Source organism: Brachyistius frenatus, unplaced genomic scaffold, assembly GCF_029030835.1.
Source record: "Brachyistius frenatus isolate BFR_SWC_R1_liver_20210118 unplaced genomic scaffold, ASM2903083v1 Contig_403, whole genome shotgun sequence".
NCBI classification, from domain to species: domain Eukaryota; kingdom Metazoa; phylum Chordata; class Actinopteri; family Embiotocidae; genus Brachyistius; species Brachyistius frenatus.
This window is the reverse complement of record NW_027211002.1, coordinates 82,501-100,528: the sequence shown is the minus strand read 5'-3', so window position 1 is coordinate 100,528 and position 18,028 is coordinate 82,501. Positions and strand designations below refer to the sequence as shown.

Genomic DNA, 18,028 nt, shown 5'->3' with positions numbered 1-18,028 from the left:
ACATTTGAGATACACTCCTGATGAAACAGCGACTGTAATGAAATTGTTTGTACTGTTACATGTTAGTACTGTTATATGTTAGTACCATTACGTTACTACTGTTACATGTTATTATTACATTTCATTTAGCTGACGCTTTTATCCAAAGCGACTTACAACACACCGAAGGTTCACCATCGGGAGCAGTTTTTTTTTTTAAGGTTCAGTGTCTTGCTCAAGGACGCTTAGGCATGTGGAGAGGAGGAGCTGGGGATCGAACCACCAACCTTCTGATTAGTGTGCAACCCACTCTACCGTCTGAGCTACAGCCTCCCCTGTTACTACTGTTACATGTTAGTACCATTACATGTTACTACTGTTACATGTTAGTACGTTACATCTTACTAGTGTTACATGTTACTACTGTTACATGTTAGTCGTTACATGTTACTACTTTTACATGTTAGTAACGTTACATGTTACTACTGTTACATGTTTGTACTGTTACATGTTACTACTGTTACATGTTAGTACCGTTACATGTTACTACTTTTACATGTTAGTAACATTACATGTTAGTACGTTACATGTTACTACTGTCACTTGTTACATGTTAGTACCGTTACATGTTACTGTCACACGTTAGTACTGTTACATTTTTGTACCGTTACATGTTATTGCCTTTACATGTTACTACTGTCACATATTAGTACCGTTACTACCGTTACGTTACTACTGTTACATGTTAGTAGCATTACATGTTAGTACATTACATGTTACTACTGTTACATGTTAGTAACGTTACATGTTACTACTGTTACATGTTAGTACGTTACATGTTACTACTGTTACATGTTAGTACCATTACATGTTACTACTGTTACATGTTAGTACGTTACATGTTACTACTGTTACATGTTAGGACCGTTACATGTTACTACTGTTACATGTTAGTACCATTACATGTTACTACTGTTACATGTTAGTACGTTACATGTTACTACTGTTACATGTTAGGACCGTTACATGTTACTACTGTTACATGTTAGTACCATTACATGTTGCTACTGTTACATGTTAGTACCATTACATGTTGCTACTGTTACATGTTAGTACCGTTACATGTTACTACTGTTACATGTTAGTAACGTTATGTTACTACTATTACATGTTATTACTGTTACATGTTAGTACGTTACATGTTGCTACCATTACATGTTACTACCGTTACATGTTAGTACCGTTACAAGTTACCACCGTTAAATTTTTGTGCCGTTACATGTCTGTACCATTACATGTTACCACTGTTACATATTAGTAACGTTAAGTTTAATTCCAGGTGTTGTTTGTATGTATTTTAAGTGGTTTTTTTTCTTGTTTTCTGCATCAAGTTTTGTCCCATTTTAAACGTTTTCGTCTGCAGACTGAATATTTTGAGTTTTTCAGTGAACATCGTCTGCGAGGACGTCCTTTGTCCGACTGTCCTCGTGTCCACTGCTATCGTCAACAACAGCTCATTCACTGTTTCAGACTCCGTGTGTTACAGGACGACAGTCTGTGTTATGTCATAATGCTGCTGTCATGATGTCACAGAGTTGAAGAGTGCCTCCATCCATTGGCTGTCCTGCGGTCGGAAGGCTGAGCCTGACATTTGGAGTAAAATGTTCTGCATCCTCTCAGACTCTCAGCTGCTGATGCTGGATGACCTTGAGGTACTGAGAACCTGTAGAACCCCGAGAACCTCTAGAACTCTGAGAACCTGTCAAACCCTGAGAACCCGTAGAACCTTGAAAACCTGTAGAACCCGTAGAAGCCTGAGAACCTGTAGAACTCTGAGAACTATAGAACCTGTAGAACCCTGAGAATCTGTTGAACCCGTAGAACCCTGAAAACCTGTAGAACCCTGAGAACATGTGGAACCTTGACAACCTGTTGAACCTGTAGAACCCTGAGAACTTGTAGAACCTGTAGAACCCTGAGAACATGTAGATCACATAGAATCTTCCATCCAACTGATCGTCCCGTTCAGGAGTCACTCGCATCAGATCAATAACATGATCAATAACATGATCAGTTACATGATCAGTAACATGATCTGATCACAGCTCTTTTCTTCAGGTTCATCCTCTCCTCCTGGCAGAAAGGGCGGAGACTTGTACTGTGTGGTTGCTAAGATACACCCTCCATGTGACCGCAGCTGCTCCTTGCCCCGCCCACAAAGGTAAGGAAGACGAGACTGGTTTCAAGAGCTGCAGGAGACAGACAGACAGACAGACAGGCGTTGGACAGACAGACAGACGAGCGTTGGACAAACAGACAGGCGGTTGGACAGTCAGACAGGAGGATGGACGAGGACTTGGAGGACGTGAGCGGTAAGAGGAGACAGATTGTTTTGCTCTTTGCAGGATTTCAGTTTAATCTGGACGACATGTCAATAATAATCTCATAATCTGATATCTGGTTACCATGACGATGCTGCCGTGGTCAGGAGGAAACGGTGACTGAAGTCACCCAAAGCTGCTGAGGATGCAGACACGGGGTTGAAGGTCACCGAGATGAGCTGTTCCAACTTTATTGATAAATGTACATCACAGATCAATAACAGCGCAGAGACCGAACCTCTGTCAGAGCAGTGATCAGCGGAGCATGTTGGAATTAACACGTCACACATGCATGACACCGTTCTGTCAATACAGCAAGATGTTCCTTTAAATACTGTAAAGAATACTTGAAGAACATGGAACCAACACATGAAGGACATGTAAAGAACACATGAAGAAAATGTTAAGAACATGTAAAGAGCCAGTTAAGATGTGAGGAACATGTGAAGAACACAAAGAACATGGGAAGAACACATGAACATGTGAAGTACATGTAAAGAACATATAAACAAAACATGAGAAACACAAAGAACACGTGAGGAACTTGTAAATAACACATGAAGAGCATGGAAAGAGCACGTGAAGAACAGGTCAAGAACACAAAGAACATGTCAAGAGCATGGAAAGAAATGTGAATAACATGTAAAGAACATGGGAAGAACACATGAAGAACATGGAAACAACATGTGAAGTACATGTAAAGAACATATGAAGAACATGTAACAAAACCATGTGACGAACCCAAAGAACACATGAAGAAAATGTGAGGAACACGTAAAGAATCTGTGAAAAACATGTATATAACACATGAAGAACATGGAAAGAGTTAGGAATACGTAAAGAACAGTGACAGTGTCCACATAGTTTTGGACTCTAATTATTTGATTAAATGACATCACTGAAACACACACTGACTGCTGCTGGTCACAATGACAACATCCCACTACCAGTTACTATAGCAATAGCTGAGGCAAAAACGGGCCAACTCGGCTATTGAAAACTACAGACGCTCCCATGATGCACTTTGTCTGTTCCAGATGCTTCAGAGAGGGGGGTGCGCAGACAGAGCATGCCCAGTGGGGCTTCCGTGGACACGCCCACTGCCAGAGTGACAGTGAGCACACACACACACACATCCCTCCCTCCCCCTGCTCAGATCAGTCTGTTGTTTCTATGGTAACAGGAGTTGAGCTGCCACCAGCTGTAGATCAGCTGAGTGACTCCACCTGCAGGTGAGACAGGTACATCACAGAAACAGGTGGTGTCTCCATGGACCTGAAGGCTCCTGGTTCTTAGTCTGATCATGGTTCTGATCTGGTCCTCCATAAACCTGGTTCTTGGATGCGGTTACTGGTTAATTACTGGTTGACTACTGGTTGATTAGTGGTTTTTGTTTACTGGTTGATTAGTGGTTTTTGTTTACTGGTTGTTTACTAGTTGATTAGTGGTTGTTTACTGGTTGATTAGTGGTTGTTTACTGGTTAATTACTGGTTGTTGGTTACCGGTTGATTAGTGGTTGTTGTTTACTGGTTGATTAGTGGTTGTTTATTGGTTAATTACTGATTGTGTACTGGTTGTTTACTGGTTGATTAGTGGTTGATTGCTGGTTGTTTACTGGTTGATTTGTGGTTGTTTACTGGTTAATTACCAGTTGTTATTTACTGGTTGATTACTGGTTGTTTACTGGTTGATTAGAGGTTGATTACTGGTTGATTATTGGTTGTTTACTGGTTGATTACTGGTTGTTGTTTACTGGTTGTTGGTTACCGGTTGATTACTGGTTGTTGATTACTGGTTGTTTACTGGTTGATTAGTGGTTGTTTATTGGTTAATTACTGATTGTGTACTGGTTGATTACTGGTTGTTGCTTAGTGGTTGATTTCTGGTTGTTGTTTACTGGTTGATTAGAGGTTGATTACTGGTTTATTGTTGGTTGTTTACTGGTTGATTACTGGTTGTTTACTGGTTGATTACTGGTTGTTGTTTACTGGTTGTTGGTTACCGGTTGTTTACTGGTTGATCACTGGTTGTTGGTTACCGGTTGATTACTGGTTGTTGTTTACTGGTTGATTACTGCTTATGGTTGATGTTTCCAAACCCACAGTGTTCAATCAGGTGATGATCCTGGTGTGACCTGCTGAGCACCAAACTCCATTCAAATATCTGCTAATTTAAATCCTCCTCCTGCTCCTCTTCCTTCTCAGGGTTTCCTGTCTCGGAGGTTGAAGCAGTCTCTTCGTCGGACCCGGTCTCAGCCCAAACTGTCTCGTCGGAGCAGCATGAAGACCGACCAGATTAGCACCGCTGACACCAGGTACACCAGGATTAATTCCCCACAATTCCAGTTTCCCATCGGAACCTTCAGTCAGACCTCCCTGACACACAAACACCCAGACTGAGTCCACATTTGTTTCTCTGCTTCTGATCCTGGTCAGAGTTTTGGGTCTGGTTCTGGTTCTGGTCCTGGTCCAGGGTCTGGTCCCAGTCAGAGTTCTGGTTGTGGTCCCAGTATTTGATTTGTTGAGACTTGAAGCTTCAGATCAGAATCATATGGACCCGACCAGAACCTTTATACCTGACTGATATTTACCAACATGGCGCCACAGTTCAGGTGGTTCAGTGAATGTTCCCCTCAGACAGTCCAGCAGAACCCGGTGTTGACAGTCTGACTCTGAAAACTCAACTGGTGTCTCCTGACCTGACGCCTTCTTCGGTCTTGGACAGTGAAGCTCCGCCCCTCTTGAAACATGATGTCACCAGAACATGTCGCCTGGTTCGTTGCTTCATTGCTGTAGACTTTCTGAACATTTCAAGGGTCTCTGATGATGATTTACACAGTTTGATCTAAAAACCTCAGATTCTGTGGTGGAAATCAGTGCATGGGCTCAGGAATACTCGACGAGGACAGAGGAGACGAGGACAGAGAGGACGAGGAGATGAGGACAGAGGGGATGAGGACAGAGGAGACAGTAACTAGGGCAGCTCCATGTGGGAGGAGCGACTGCTGACAGAGAGGACAAGTCACAGAGACAAGGAGCTGAAGGATCAGAGACAGGCAGGCAGGCAGGCAGGCAGGCAGACAGACAGGCAGGCAGACAGACAGACAGGCAGGCAGTCTTCAGAGTCGGGATCAGCAGCTCCTCCATCTTTATTCTCCCTCCTGCTGCTGAAGGAGGACATGGATCCGTAACCCCCCATCCCCTCCCCCCATCCCCCTCTCCTCCTCTTCCTTCTCCTCCTCCTCCTCCTTACACAGGATGCTCGGTGAGTCTCTGCATTAACTGTCTTTGTCCGCCGAACAAAATGTGCTGCAGTGTGTGTGTGTGGGGGGTTGTCTATCTAATTTGCATGTCCATGCATGCTGTGTCTTTGTGTGTGTGTGTGTGTGTGTGTGTGTGTGTGTGTGTGTGTGTGTGTGTGTGTGTGTGTGTGTGTGTGTGTGTGTGTGTTAGCCAGGGCTGCAGTCTGCACAGCTAGCCTGCTCTGTTAGCATGTGGCTAACCCTCAGACACACGCTGTTAGCTAACATGTTTAACTAAACAAGGACACGCGCGCGCACACACACACACACATATATGTCCCTGCAGCATTAGCATTGTAAGCAGCAAACATTAAGCAGCTTGTTCAGATAATAAGGAGCTAACGGACATCAACCTGTGTGTGTGGAGGTAAGGGTTGGGGGGGTCAGAGGTCACTGCTGGTGATCAGTCAGGGTTCAGTGTTGTCTGTGGTGGGAGGAGCTTATGACTTAAGCTCCTCTTCACTGGACCTGAACCTGGACTTAACCCTGAATCTGAACCTAAACCTGGACCTGGACTTAAACCTGAACCTGGACCTAGACTTAAACCTGGACCTGGACTTAAACCTGAACCTGGATTTAAACCTGGACACGTGTGTGTGTGTGTGTGTGTGTGTGTGTGTGTGTGTGTGTGTGTGTGTGTGTGTGTGTGTGTGTGTGTGTGTGTGTGTGTGTGTGTGTTCCTAGGTGTGTGATGCGGCGGCTGCGGTGTGGTAGCCAGGAGTCGTTGCTAAGCGCCGGTTGTGTTTCATCTCTGGAGCTCAGGATGGACCAATCAGTGACCATCAAACCTGTTCACTCCTCCCTGCTGGGACAGGACTACTGCTTTGAGGTACTAGTACACAGAGTACACTCAGATGGCTCCCTGTTGTTTCCGTGTCAATGACCTGCTGTGTGTTTCCTAGGTAACGACCTCGACGGGAACCAAGTGTTTCTCGTGTCGCTCGGCGGCTGAAAGAGACAAATGGATGGAAAACCTTCGTAGAGCCGTTCATCCCAACAAGGACAACAGCCGGAGACACGAGAACCTGCTGACGGTGTGGGTGGTGGAGGCAAAGGACCTGGCAGCTAAGAAACGGTACTAGTGCAGTATTAACGTAGTACTAGTGCTGTAGTAACAATGGTACTTGAACTGCAGTAACAGTAGTACTTGTACTGCAGTAACAGTAGTATCAGTATTGCAGTAACAGTGGTACTTGTACTGCAGTTACAGTAGTATCAGTACTGCAGTAACAGTGGTACTTGTACTGCAGTTACAGTAGTGTCAGTACTGTAGCAACAGTAGTACTTGTACTGTGGTTACAGTAGTATCAGTACTGCAGTAACAGTGGTACTTGTACTGCAGTTACAGTGGTACTTGTACTGCAGTTACAGTAGTGTCAGTACTGCAGTAACAGTAGTACTTGTACTGTGGTTACAGTAGTATCAGTACTGCAGTAACAGTGGTACTTGTACTGCAGTTACAGTAGTATCAGTACTGCAGTAACAGTGGTACTTGTAATGCAGTAACAGTAGTATCAGTACTGCAGTAACAGTGGTACTTGTACTGCAGTTACAGTAGTGTCAGTACTGTAGCAACAGTAGTACTTGTACTGTGGTTACAGTAGTATCAGTACTGCAGTAACAGTGGTACTTGTACTGCAGTTACAGTGGTACTTGTACTGCAGGTACTTCTGCGAGCTGTGTCTGGACGACAGTCTCTACGCTCGAACGTCATGTAAGCTGAAGACGGACAACATCTTCTGGGGCGAGCGCTTCGACTTCAGCAGCGTGCCGTCCGTCGGCTCCGTCACGCTGCACCTCTACAAGGACACGGACAGAAAGAGGAAGAAGGACAAGAGCAGCTACGTCGGGTTGGTCAACATCCCCGTTGCCATGGTGACCGGGAGACAGCTGGTGGAGAAGTGGTACACAGTGAGCACGCCCAGTACGAGCCGAGGTTGGTGGACTGGAGCTGTGTGCAAGACCTGGTCCCTGTCTCACCCTCCCTGTCTTTCTGTCTCCCTGTCTCACTCTCCCCGCCTCTGTCCCCGGTAGGTAAGTCCTCGGTTCCGATGGTCCGGGTAAAGGCCCGGTACCAGAGTCTGGTGATCCTTCCGATGGAGCAGTACAAGGAGTTTGCTGAGTACATCAGCTCCAACTACCTGCTGCTCTGCTCCACCCTCGAGGCCTCCATCAGTCTGAGAGCCAAGGAGGAGCTGGCTGCTGCGCTGGTGCACATCCTGCACAGCACCGGCAAGGCCAAGGTAGCTCTTCCCACTGCACCATGACTCCTCCCAATGCACCCTGACCCCTCCCACTTCACCCAACCCCCACCCACTGGACCCTGACTCCTCCCACAATACCAGACTCCTCCCACTGCAGCATGACACCACCTGATTGCCCCAAATCATCCTGCATCCTTCACCCCAATGAGTATGATCTTTGACCCCTGTGCAGGACTTCCTGACAGACCTGATGATGTCAGAGGTGGACCGTTGTCGTGACAATGACCAGCTAATTTTTAGAGAGAACACGCTGGCGACAAAAAGTATCGAGGAATACTTGAAGCTGATTGGACAGAAGTACCTGCAGGATGCCCTCGGTACACAAAACACTCAGAAACACACACAGAAACACACACAGAAACACACTCAGAAACACACACACAGAAACACACACAGAAACACATTCAGAAACACACACAGAAACACACAGAAACACATTCAGAAACACACACAGAAACACACTCAGAAACACACACACAGAAACACACACAGAAACACATTCAGAAACACACACAGAAACACATTCAGAAACACACTCAGAAACACATTCAGAAACACACTCAGAAACACATTCAGAAACACACACAGAAACACACTCAGAAACACACAAAAACACACACAGAAACACACTCAGAAATACACAGAAACACACACACAGAAACACATTCAGAAACACACACAGAAACACACTCAGAAACACACACAGAAACACACTCAGAAACACATTCAGAAACACACACAGAAACACATTCAGAAACACACTCAGAAACACATTCAGAAACACACTCAGAAACACACAAAAACACACACACAGAAACACACACACACTCAGAAACACACACACACTCAGAAACACACAAAAACACACACACAGAAACACATTCAGAAACACACTCAGAAACACACTCAGAAACACACACTCAGAAACACACACAGAAACACACACACACACACACACAGAAACACACACAGAAACACACACACACAGAAACACACACACAAAAACACACACTCAGAAACACACACAGAAACACACACACACAGAAACAAACTCAGAAACACACACACACAGAAACACACACACAAAAACACATTCAGAAACACAGACACAGAAACACACTCAGAAACACACACAGAAACACATTCAGAAATACACACAGACACACACACAGACACACACACACAGAAACGCACACACAGAAACACACACAGACCTGTTTATTGTGATTATAGTGATCGTTCAGATGAGCTTGTGTGTGTGTGTGTGTGTGTGTGTGTGTGTGTGTGTGTGTGTGTTACCTGTATGATGTGTGTGTGTGTGTGTGTGTGTGTGTGTCAGGTGAGTTCATCAAAGCTCTGTATGAGTCTGATGAGAACTGTGAGGTTGACCCGTCTCGCTGTGCGACCTCTGACCTCTCAGAGCATCAGGCCAACCTGAGGATGTGCTGCGAATTGGCCTTCTGCAAGATCCTGGACTCATACAGGTAACACACACACACACACACACACACACACACACACACACACACACACACACACAATACAGATAACACACACACACATCATAGAGGTAACCCTCCTCCCCCCTTCCAGGGTCTTCCCCCGGGAGCTGAAGGAAGTGTTTGCATCATGGCATCAGGAGTGTGGTAACCGTGGGCGACCAGATATTAGCGAGCGTCTTATCAGCGCCTCGTTGTTCCTGCGCTTCCTGTGTCCAGCTGTGATGTCACCGTCGCTGTTCGACCTGATGCAGGAGTTCCCCGACGAGCGCACGGCCAGAACTCTGACTCTGATCGCCAAGGTGGTCCAGAACCTCGCCAACTTCAGCAAGTACGGCCCGGCTTTTATTGTGAAGGAGCTGCTCACCTCTCACCTGTCTCCCTTCACCTGTCTCCTCTTACCTGTCTCCCCTGACCTGTCTCCTCTCACCTGTCTCCCTTCACCTGTCTCCTCTCACTTGTCTCCTCTCACCTGTCTCCCTTCACCTGTCTCCCCTGACCTGTCTCCTCTCACCTGGTCTCCTCTTACCTGTCTCCCCTGACCTGTCTCCTCTCACCTGTCTCCTCCCACCTGTCTCCTCTCACCTGTCTCCTCTCACCTGTCTCCTTTCACCTGTCTCCTCTCACCTGTCTCCCCTGACTTGTCTCCTCTCACCTGTCTCCTCTCACCTGTCCTGTCTCCTGTCTCCTCTCACCTGTCTCCCTTCACCTGTCTTCTCTCACCTGTCTCCCCTGACCTGTCTCCTCTCACCTGTCTCCCTTCACCTGTCTTCTCTCACCTGTCTCCTGACCTGTCTCCTCTCACCTGTCTCCCTTCACCTGTCTCCTCCCACCTGTCTCCCCTGACCTGTCTCCCTTCACCTGTCTCCTCTCACCTGTCTCCCTTCACCTGTCTCCTCTTACCTGTCTCCCCTGACCTGTCTCCTCTCACCTGTGGCTGCAGGTTTGGTACTAAAGAGGAGTACATGCTGTTCATGAATGACTTTGTGGAGCGTCAGTGGAGCAGCATGCAGCGTTTCCTGCAGGAGATCTCGAACCCCGACGGACTGAATCACACGGCCGGCTTCGACGGATACATAGACCTCGGCAGAGAGCTGTCCAGCCTGCACACCCTGCTGACCGAGCTCGACCAGGTAACACCTGACGACTAGGTAACACACCTGATGACCAGGTAACATACCTTACTACCTGTCTTTCTCTCTCCACCTGTCTCTCTCTCCAGTCATGTCTACTGAAGCTCGGTCCTCTTCCTCGGATCCTCAGAGATGTGTCCGCAGCGCTTGCTAACCCAGGGGGCGTGGCCAACGCTGGGGGCATAGCCATTTCTTCCCCAGAGCCTCAGCGTGGGGTGTCTCCGCCCCCTCTGTCTCCGCCCCCTCTGTCTCCGCCCCTGTCTCCTCCTTTGGCGGCCTGTAATCCCTCCATTGGCCTGCAGGGCGGCGTGGGACTGGACGGAGGGTGAGCACCGTGTTTCCTGTTAGCGTTAGCATCCAGATGATCAGTCATCAACGGACATCAAACAAGCACCGACCAATCACGCTGACTGAGGGCAGGACTTAAGCAGGCAACACACACCTGCAGCAACACCAGCACCTGGTTTTGGTATCGCTACAGTTCTGCTGTCAGAGGATTGGACATCAAGATTTCTGATGTGTGAACAGCAGAAATCATGTTTACCTGTTGTAACCATGTAACCATGGTTACAACAGGTAACATGAGAATTGATCAACGGTCACTAGGTGTTACTACACAAATATTTTGTTGCTTATGTCTATCTGTGTGTGTGTGTGTGTGTGTGTGTGTGTGTGTGTGTGTGTGTGTGTGTAGCTTGGTCGACTTCACCAGACTTCCGTCTCCGACTCCAGAGAACAAAGATTTGTTCTTCGTCACCAAAGGTTCGAGTCTTCAGCCTGCATCAGGTGACCTTTCAGCTCTCTTCTTTATCCAATCAGCTTGCATATCTGTTGCCCTCCACCTGTGACCTCAATCTGACCCCTCCTGTGCTGTGATGTCAGGCCTGCAGGGCTCTCCGGCTCCGAGCTCGTCCTACTCAGAGCCCAATGAGAACGAGGGGGCATTTGAAATGTCCAATGGGGGCCGGAGGGAGGGGGCGGAGCTGACCAATGAGAGCCGCAGTCTTTCTCTGGTGGACCTGCAGGACTCCTCCCCTAGCGATGGCCTCGACGACAGTCAGTGGCAGCGCAGGACAGGGCTCCTCCCCCTCTCCTTCCAGAACCCGGTTTATCACATGACTACCACGTCACCACGACAACCACAGCAGCAGAGCGACGCCACGCCCTCCGACGGCTCGGTGGGGTCACAGGGCAACGTCGATGACAGGAGCACCATGGCAACCAAACCGGCATTTCTTACCCAGATGTCAGTAGGGCTGGGAGGGGGAGAAAGGGGGGAGAGGATGTCGGCCATGTCGAGCAGCAGCAGCGGCGAGGACTACTCCCGCCGGGCGCTGTCTCTCAACGAGACGCTCACAGGTACGAGTCGCCGCCACGCCGCAGCTCACAGAGACTGTCACAAATCTGAGGCTGATGATGTCACTGTTGTTGCTCCTCCCACTCAGGTAGCTCCGTCCCCCCTCGGCAGAACTCCTCAGGTCCTCAGAGACGCATCGATCAGCCCCCACCCCCGTCCTCGGCTCCACCGGGACCTCCTCGAGGCCGGACACCCCCCAGCATGCTCAGCGGTGGCAGCGGCGGAGGTCCCGCCTACCCACCACGCCCCGCCTCTGGCAGCATGATGTCATCAAGCCCCGATTGGCCGAGCAGCAGCCAGTCGCGGCTCAGACAGACGTCGTCGTCCTCCAAAGGAGACAGCCCAGAGAAACAGCGACCCACTGCCAAGGTAACTGGGTTGTTACCATGGTAACCTGTCAGGCTAACACCTGTCCAGGTGAACAGGTGTGTCAGCTCAGGTGTGTCTGTGTGTCCAGGCTCCTTCTCCCTGCGCTCTGGACAGAACCGCTGCCTGGCTGCTCAACATGAACTCCGCCTCCTCCTATGGCGAGACGGAGGACGATCGCCATGACGACGTCCTCGTGGAGAAGGTGAGACACTCTTCATTGTGGGTCTGCTGGTTGTGCTGGTTCTGACCGTGTTCCTCTGTAGTACCATCAGGAGATCGCGTTGCTGCAGGAGAAGCTGAGAATCGCAGGTCTTCGTCAGGAGGAGTGTGAAGCTCGTCTGATGGTTCAAGACCAACAGAACCAACGGATGCTGCAGGAGTACCAGGTCTGTACACACCTGTACACACCTGTACACATACCTGTACACACCTATACACACACCTGTACACACCTGTACACACCTATACACACATCTGTACACACACCTGTACACACCTATACACACACCTGTACACACACCTATACACACACCTGTACACACAGCTGTACACACCTATACACACACCTGTACACACGTATACACACACCTGTACACACACCTGTACACACCTATACACACACCTGTACACACCTATAGACACACACTTGTACACACCTGTACACACACCTGTACACACCTGTAACCAGGTCACATGACCCAGATGGACCTATAGAAGGTTTTGTGTGTATATGACCTTTATTTAACCAGGTAAAATCAATTGAGAACCAATTCTCATTTACAATGATGACCTGTCAGCACAGTCCACACAGTGACACAAACAGCACAGATACAAAACAGTATGACAAACATGTGTGTGTGTGTGCGTGCGTGCGTGCGTGCGTGCGTGCGTGCGTGTGTGTGTGTGTGTGTGTTTCAGGCTCGGCTGGAGGACACAGAGAGTCGACTGAGGAGGCTGCAGGACGACAAAGACCTGCAGATGAACAGCATCATCAGCAGGTACACACCTGTCTGTCTGAACGTCTCTGGCTAAACACCTGTCTGTCTGTCTGTGACCAGTGGGTTCAGTGTATAGATCCTCCTCTGACCTCTGACCTCTGCAGGTTGATGGCAGTAGAGGAGGAGTTGAAGAAGGACCACTCTGACATGCAGGCTGTTGTGGACTCCAAGCAGAAGATCATAGAGGCACAGGTAGCTGTCTCTCTCACCTGTCTCTCTCACCTGTCTGTCTCTCACCTGTCTATCTCTCACCTGTCTGTCCCTCAGGAGAAGAGGATTGCGAGCCTCGATGCGGCGAACACTCGTCTGATGGCGGCACTGACTCAGCTGAAGGAACGGTACGCTGTGACATCACAGAGGAACGGCCTGTCTCCTAGCAACACGTCATCTCTGCAGATCACCGAGAATGGAGAGTTCCGCAACTCAGGAAACTGCTGAGCACGGATTGGCTGTCACTCCGAGGGGGAGGGGCTTTACCTCATCAGTCTGACAGCTGGAGGCGGGGCTAACTCATTCACCCCATGCTGACGTAGTTTCTTCAAACCTGTCAATCAACTATCTCCTACAGCAACAGATTAACCTCTGACCTGACTGCGTCCCTTTTAATAGGTACCCTCATTTCCTGTTTTTGTTTTGCATGTTTCCTCTTTATTGTTATGAAGTATGACATCATATCCTGTTTACTGGCACTTCCTGATAAGAACCTGAAACAACCAACATGATGTCGTGAGAAGTATCTGCACCTGCTGGAGCATCTCCACCTGTTCATGACTCTACACCTCCACCTGTTCATGACTCTACACCTCCACCTGATCATGACTCTACACCTCCACCTGTTCATGACTCTACACCTCCACCTGTTCATGACTCTACACCTCCACCTGTTTATGACTCTACACCTCCACCTGTTTATGACTCTGGAGTTTATCGGTTTTAGACATTAACGTCAACAACAAACCTGTTTTAGAAGTTTTAAAGGAACAGTCCAGCATTTCTGTCTGAGCCACTTCACACAAAGTTAGCCTAGCTTAGCACAAAGAATGGAAGCAGGGATAAAGTGTTAGCCTAGGTCCAGCTTTAAGTGATTGTGTTGGCCTCTCTAGGCCTGACGAGGTGAGGTCCTCCGCAGACTTAGACGCTAGTTTGTGTTGTTTCAGAGAATTCTACTGATTTTAATGTAAACAGATTCTATTGTAATACAGTAAAAACTTTAAATTGTGATGACTAGTTTGTGAACACCAAACACACACAGACACACACACAGACAAACACACACACACACACACACCGTGTTCACTGTGGCTTCTGTCTCTGTTCTGGATGTTCGAGCCTGTTATTGTTATTTATCAACAATATTTATAAAGAAAGACGCTCCAATAAACGAATACACTGTCAAACTGTTGCCATGGTGATGAGTGACACCTGAGTACTCAGTGACTAGCAGACAGACAGGTTTTTATTCATTTAGGCAGTGAGACTCCACTGAATCAAAACAGGAAGTGATGTCACAGGCCCTGGAGGAGGCGCTGCAGCAGGTTGATGGTCCAGTACTCGCGGTCCCATCCCAGGAACCATCCAGTGAAGGTTGGTGGTTCAAATCCCTGTTTCACTGTCACGATGGAGGTTCGGGGGTCTCTGTCGGCCGGGTCGCTCTCGAGCTGCACAGAAAATAAGAGTTAGCCATTAGCATCCTCAGCCCTGACTGAAGGCTAACAGCTCATCTAGTTCTGGGCTCACTGGCCAATCACAACCAATAATTAATCAGAACTTGCTGTCCGCCTCACCAAATGTCGTAGCCTCCATCTTCTCGTGAGCCTCGTTTCCGATCCAAATGAACACCTGCAGGAGCACGCGGGAGGTGAGGCCCCGAGAGGACCCAGGGACCTACAACCAAGCTGACAGGAGTAGAGACTCACCTGGTCCCAGGTATCCAAGATCATGACATCATCAGGGACAAGATCATTTTGTGTCAGCTCACCTGGAACCTCCTCCATCTGAACACACAATCGGATGGGATGTTATCTATCGCTTTGTTTGCCACAAGCATTTTAGTGTTTACGGTAAACAAAGATGCAACCACCTACTGAAACCCCCGACAACTGCAGAGCGACCCGCCGATCAAATCGCCAAACGAACCCCTGACAACCGCTTACCGAACCCCCCCCCCCCCCCAAAAAAAAAACAAAAAACAAACAAACACCGAAACCCCAAAAACCACCTACTAAATACTGAGCAAACACTCCTAACATTTCCTGACAAAACAAAGCTGAACAGCAGTGAGTTAACCGTCATGTGACCATGTGACCCAGCAGACAGACCTGGAAGGTTCCGGTCTTGTTGGAGCAGGCGAACAGACGAGGAGGATGAGCGTCCATCTGGTTCTTCAGCCTGGGAGAACGACAGTAGTCCTCCTGTCCCCCAAACACCTCCCAGAATGCACCTGTAACGACAGAAAGCCGCGTTTGATGATTCAACTGATTTAAAGTCAATGTGACCCCTCACCTTCCTCCTCCAGCACAGTGGGGGTCACCTGCAGGATCCCGGCCAGGTGTTCAGCTCCCTCGACTTCAGCCGAACGACTGCTCCTCCCTTTCCACATCCAGGAACCCAAAGAGGAGACGAGAACAAAGACGTTACTAGAGTTCAGACTGGAGGAGGACGGGTCAACCTGAGGAGGACAGAAAAGTCCATCAAGCTCCACCTGGTCTGACTGGTATCGACTCCATGACATGAGACTCAGAACTACAACGTTCTCTGGACTACAACGTTCTATGGAGTACAACGTTCTCTGGACTAAAACGTTCTCTAGACTACAACATTCTCAGGACTACAACGTTCTCTGGACTACAACGTTCTATGGAGTACAACGTTCTCTAGACTAAAACGTTCTCTAGACTACAACATTCTCAGGACTACAACGTTCTCTGGACTACAACATTCTATGGACTACAACGTTCTCTATACTACAATGTTCTCTGGACTACAACGTTCTGTAGACTACAACGTTCTCTGAAATATAACGTTCTCTAGACTGCAACCTTCTGTAGACTACAACGTTCTCTAGACTACAACGTTCTCTGGACAACAATGTTCTCTGGTCTATGACGTTCTCAGAACTACAACATTATCTGGACTACAATGTTCTCAGAACTACAACGTTCTGTAGACTACAACGTTGTCTGAATTACAGCGTTCTCTGGACTACAACGTTCTCTGGACTACAACATTCTACGGACTACAATGTTCTTTGGACTACAATGTTCTCTGGACTACAACGTTCTATGGACTACAACGTTCTCTATACTACAACGTTCTCTGGACTACAACATTCTACGGACTACAACGTTCTCAGAACTACAACGTTCTCTAGACTACAACATTCTCTAGACTACAACATTCTCTGGACTACAACGTTCTCTAGACTACAACGTTCTGTAGACTACAATGTTCTATGGACAACAACGTTCTCTATAGTACAACATTCTCCAGACTAAAACTAAAACGTACTCAAGACCACAACATTCTCTGGACTACAACATTTTCTAGACTACAATGTTCTCCGGACTACAACGTTCTCTGGACTACAACGTTCTCGAGACTAAAACTAAAACATTCTCTGGACTACAACGTTCTCGAGACTAAAACTAAAACATTCTCTGGACTACAACGTTCTCTAGACTACAACGTTCTCTGGACTAAAACCTTCTCAACAAAGACGTTCTGAACTGAAACATGGGGCGTTCCTGACAGAACCCAGTCTCTGTATGGCTCTGGTTGTCTCACCTCCACAGCTTTGGTTGCTCTCGCTGGATTGGCTCGAACCTGGAAGAGGCGGGTCTCTGCCACCTCTGAGTGTCCACCCTCCCTGGAAGTCCCGCCCTTGTACACCACCATTGGTTGGCCACGAAACAGGCTCATGAGGTGGGCGGGTTCTTTTCCCTGAACCACCCTCACCTGCACAAAGACAGGTAGCGGTGAGGCCTAGTCCCCGCCCTCATGGACATGCCCTGTTGACATACCTGAACAGCACTGCCTCCCAGTTCATTGTCCAGCTGGACAGCCAAGATGGCCGACGCTGCAACCTCGTCTTTGCTCGACTCCGCCCCCTGCCTGAAGAGAGATAGACAGATTTATCATGCTGTGACAAAAATCCACCACCAGAGGGCAGCTGAAACATCCTGAGGTGGATCACCTGGTCTGAGATCCAGTGCGAGATGCAGTGTGAGACCTAGTCTGAGAGAAGCTGATGCTGATTTTCACGTTGGGAACAACGCGTATGTAACGTCTCACCATATGTAGATGACGTGACCGCGTCTGCTGACGTGTTCGTACTCGTACAGGATGATGTAACTGTCTCCTCCAAAGAACTGGCCGAAGGACGCCGTGTCTACCGGCACCTTCTCTGGTCCCTAAATACGCCAGATCTACAGACAGGTAGACAAACAGATAGACAGACAGACAGGCAGGCAGACAGACCGACAGACAGCTGTAGATGTATATTACTGATTACATGGTAGAACAGCTGATACCTGTTTAAGCCCCTCCCCCTTCTCACCTGTTTGTCTCTGTCTCCGGGGTCCACCATGCTGTACTGCGCTGCCATGGACTCTGATTGGTGAAGCTGTGACACGTCAAACAGCACCTGTCCGAAGAAAGGATGTCACAGGTCAGAGGTCAGAGATCGCCATGTCGGGTGTAGACGCTGTTTTGTTGCTGATCCTGATCTTGATCTTGATCTTGATCTTG

At 48.1% G+C, this 18,028-nt stretch overlaps 2 protein-coding genes and 1 pseudogene across 3 annotated transcripts; 2 read left to right on the top strand and 1 right to left on the bottom strand.

The window, feature by feature from the left end:
• The first annotated feature begins 1,616 nt into the window (after positions 1-1,616).
• On the top strand, positions 1,617-5,369 carry LOC138636742 (ras/Rap GTPase-activating protein SynGAP). The gene is made up of 6 exons (XM_069724950.1): positions 1,617-1,691; positions 2,098-2,200; positions 3,398-3,474; positions 4,566-4,675; positions 4,797-4,869; positions 5,238-5,369. The coding sequence occupies exons 1-6, from the start codon at positions 1,641-1,643 to the stop codon at positions 5,367-5,369; spliced, it is 546 nt and encodes a 181-aa protein (XP_069581051.1). The 5' UTR covers positions 1,617-1,640.
• Positions 5,321-14,500, top strand: dab2ipa (DAB2 interacting protein a). 2 transcript variants are annotated; one of them, XM_069724960.1, is made up of 18 exons: positions 5,321-5,625; positions 6,347-6,491; positions 6,565-6,737; positions 7,327-7,598; positions 7,697-7,905; positions 8,099-8,243; positions 9,266-9,410; positions 9,520-9,756; positions 10,369-10,558; positions 10,648-10,883; positions 11,253-11,344; positions 11,441-11,917; positions 12,004-12,284; positions 12,373-12,486; positions 12,548-12,670; positions 13,203-13,282; positions 13,387-13,474; positions 13,550-14,500. In XM_069724960.1, the coding sequence occupies exons 2-18, from the start codon at positions 6,354-6,356 to the stop codon at positions 13,718-13,720; spliced, it is 3,171 nt and encodes a 1,056-aa protein (XP_069581061.1). In that variant the 5' UTR covers positions 5,321-5,625; positions 6,347-6,353; the 3' UTR covers positions 13,721-14,500. The 2 variants fall into 2 exon arrangements, with proteins under 2 accessions (XP_069581061.1, XP_069581062.1); XM_069724961.1 differs by lacking the exon at positions 5,321-5,625 and adding an exon at positions 5,919-6,029.
• A 239-nt stretch (positions 14,501-14,739) lies between these two features.
• Positions 14,740-18,028, bottom strand: part of LOC138636750 (gelsolin-like) — a 6,429-nt pseudogene continuing 3,140 nt past the window's right edge.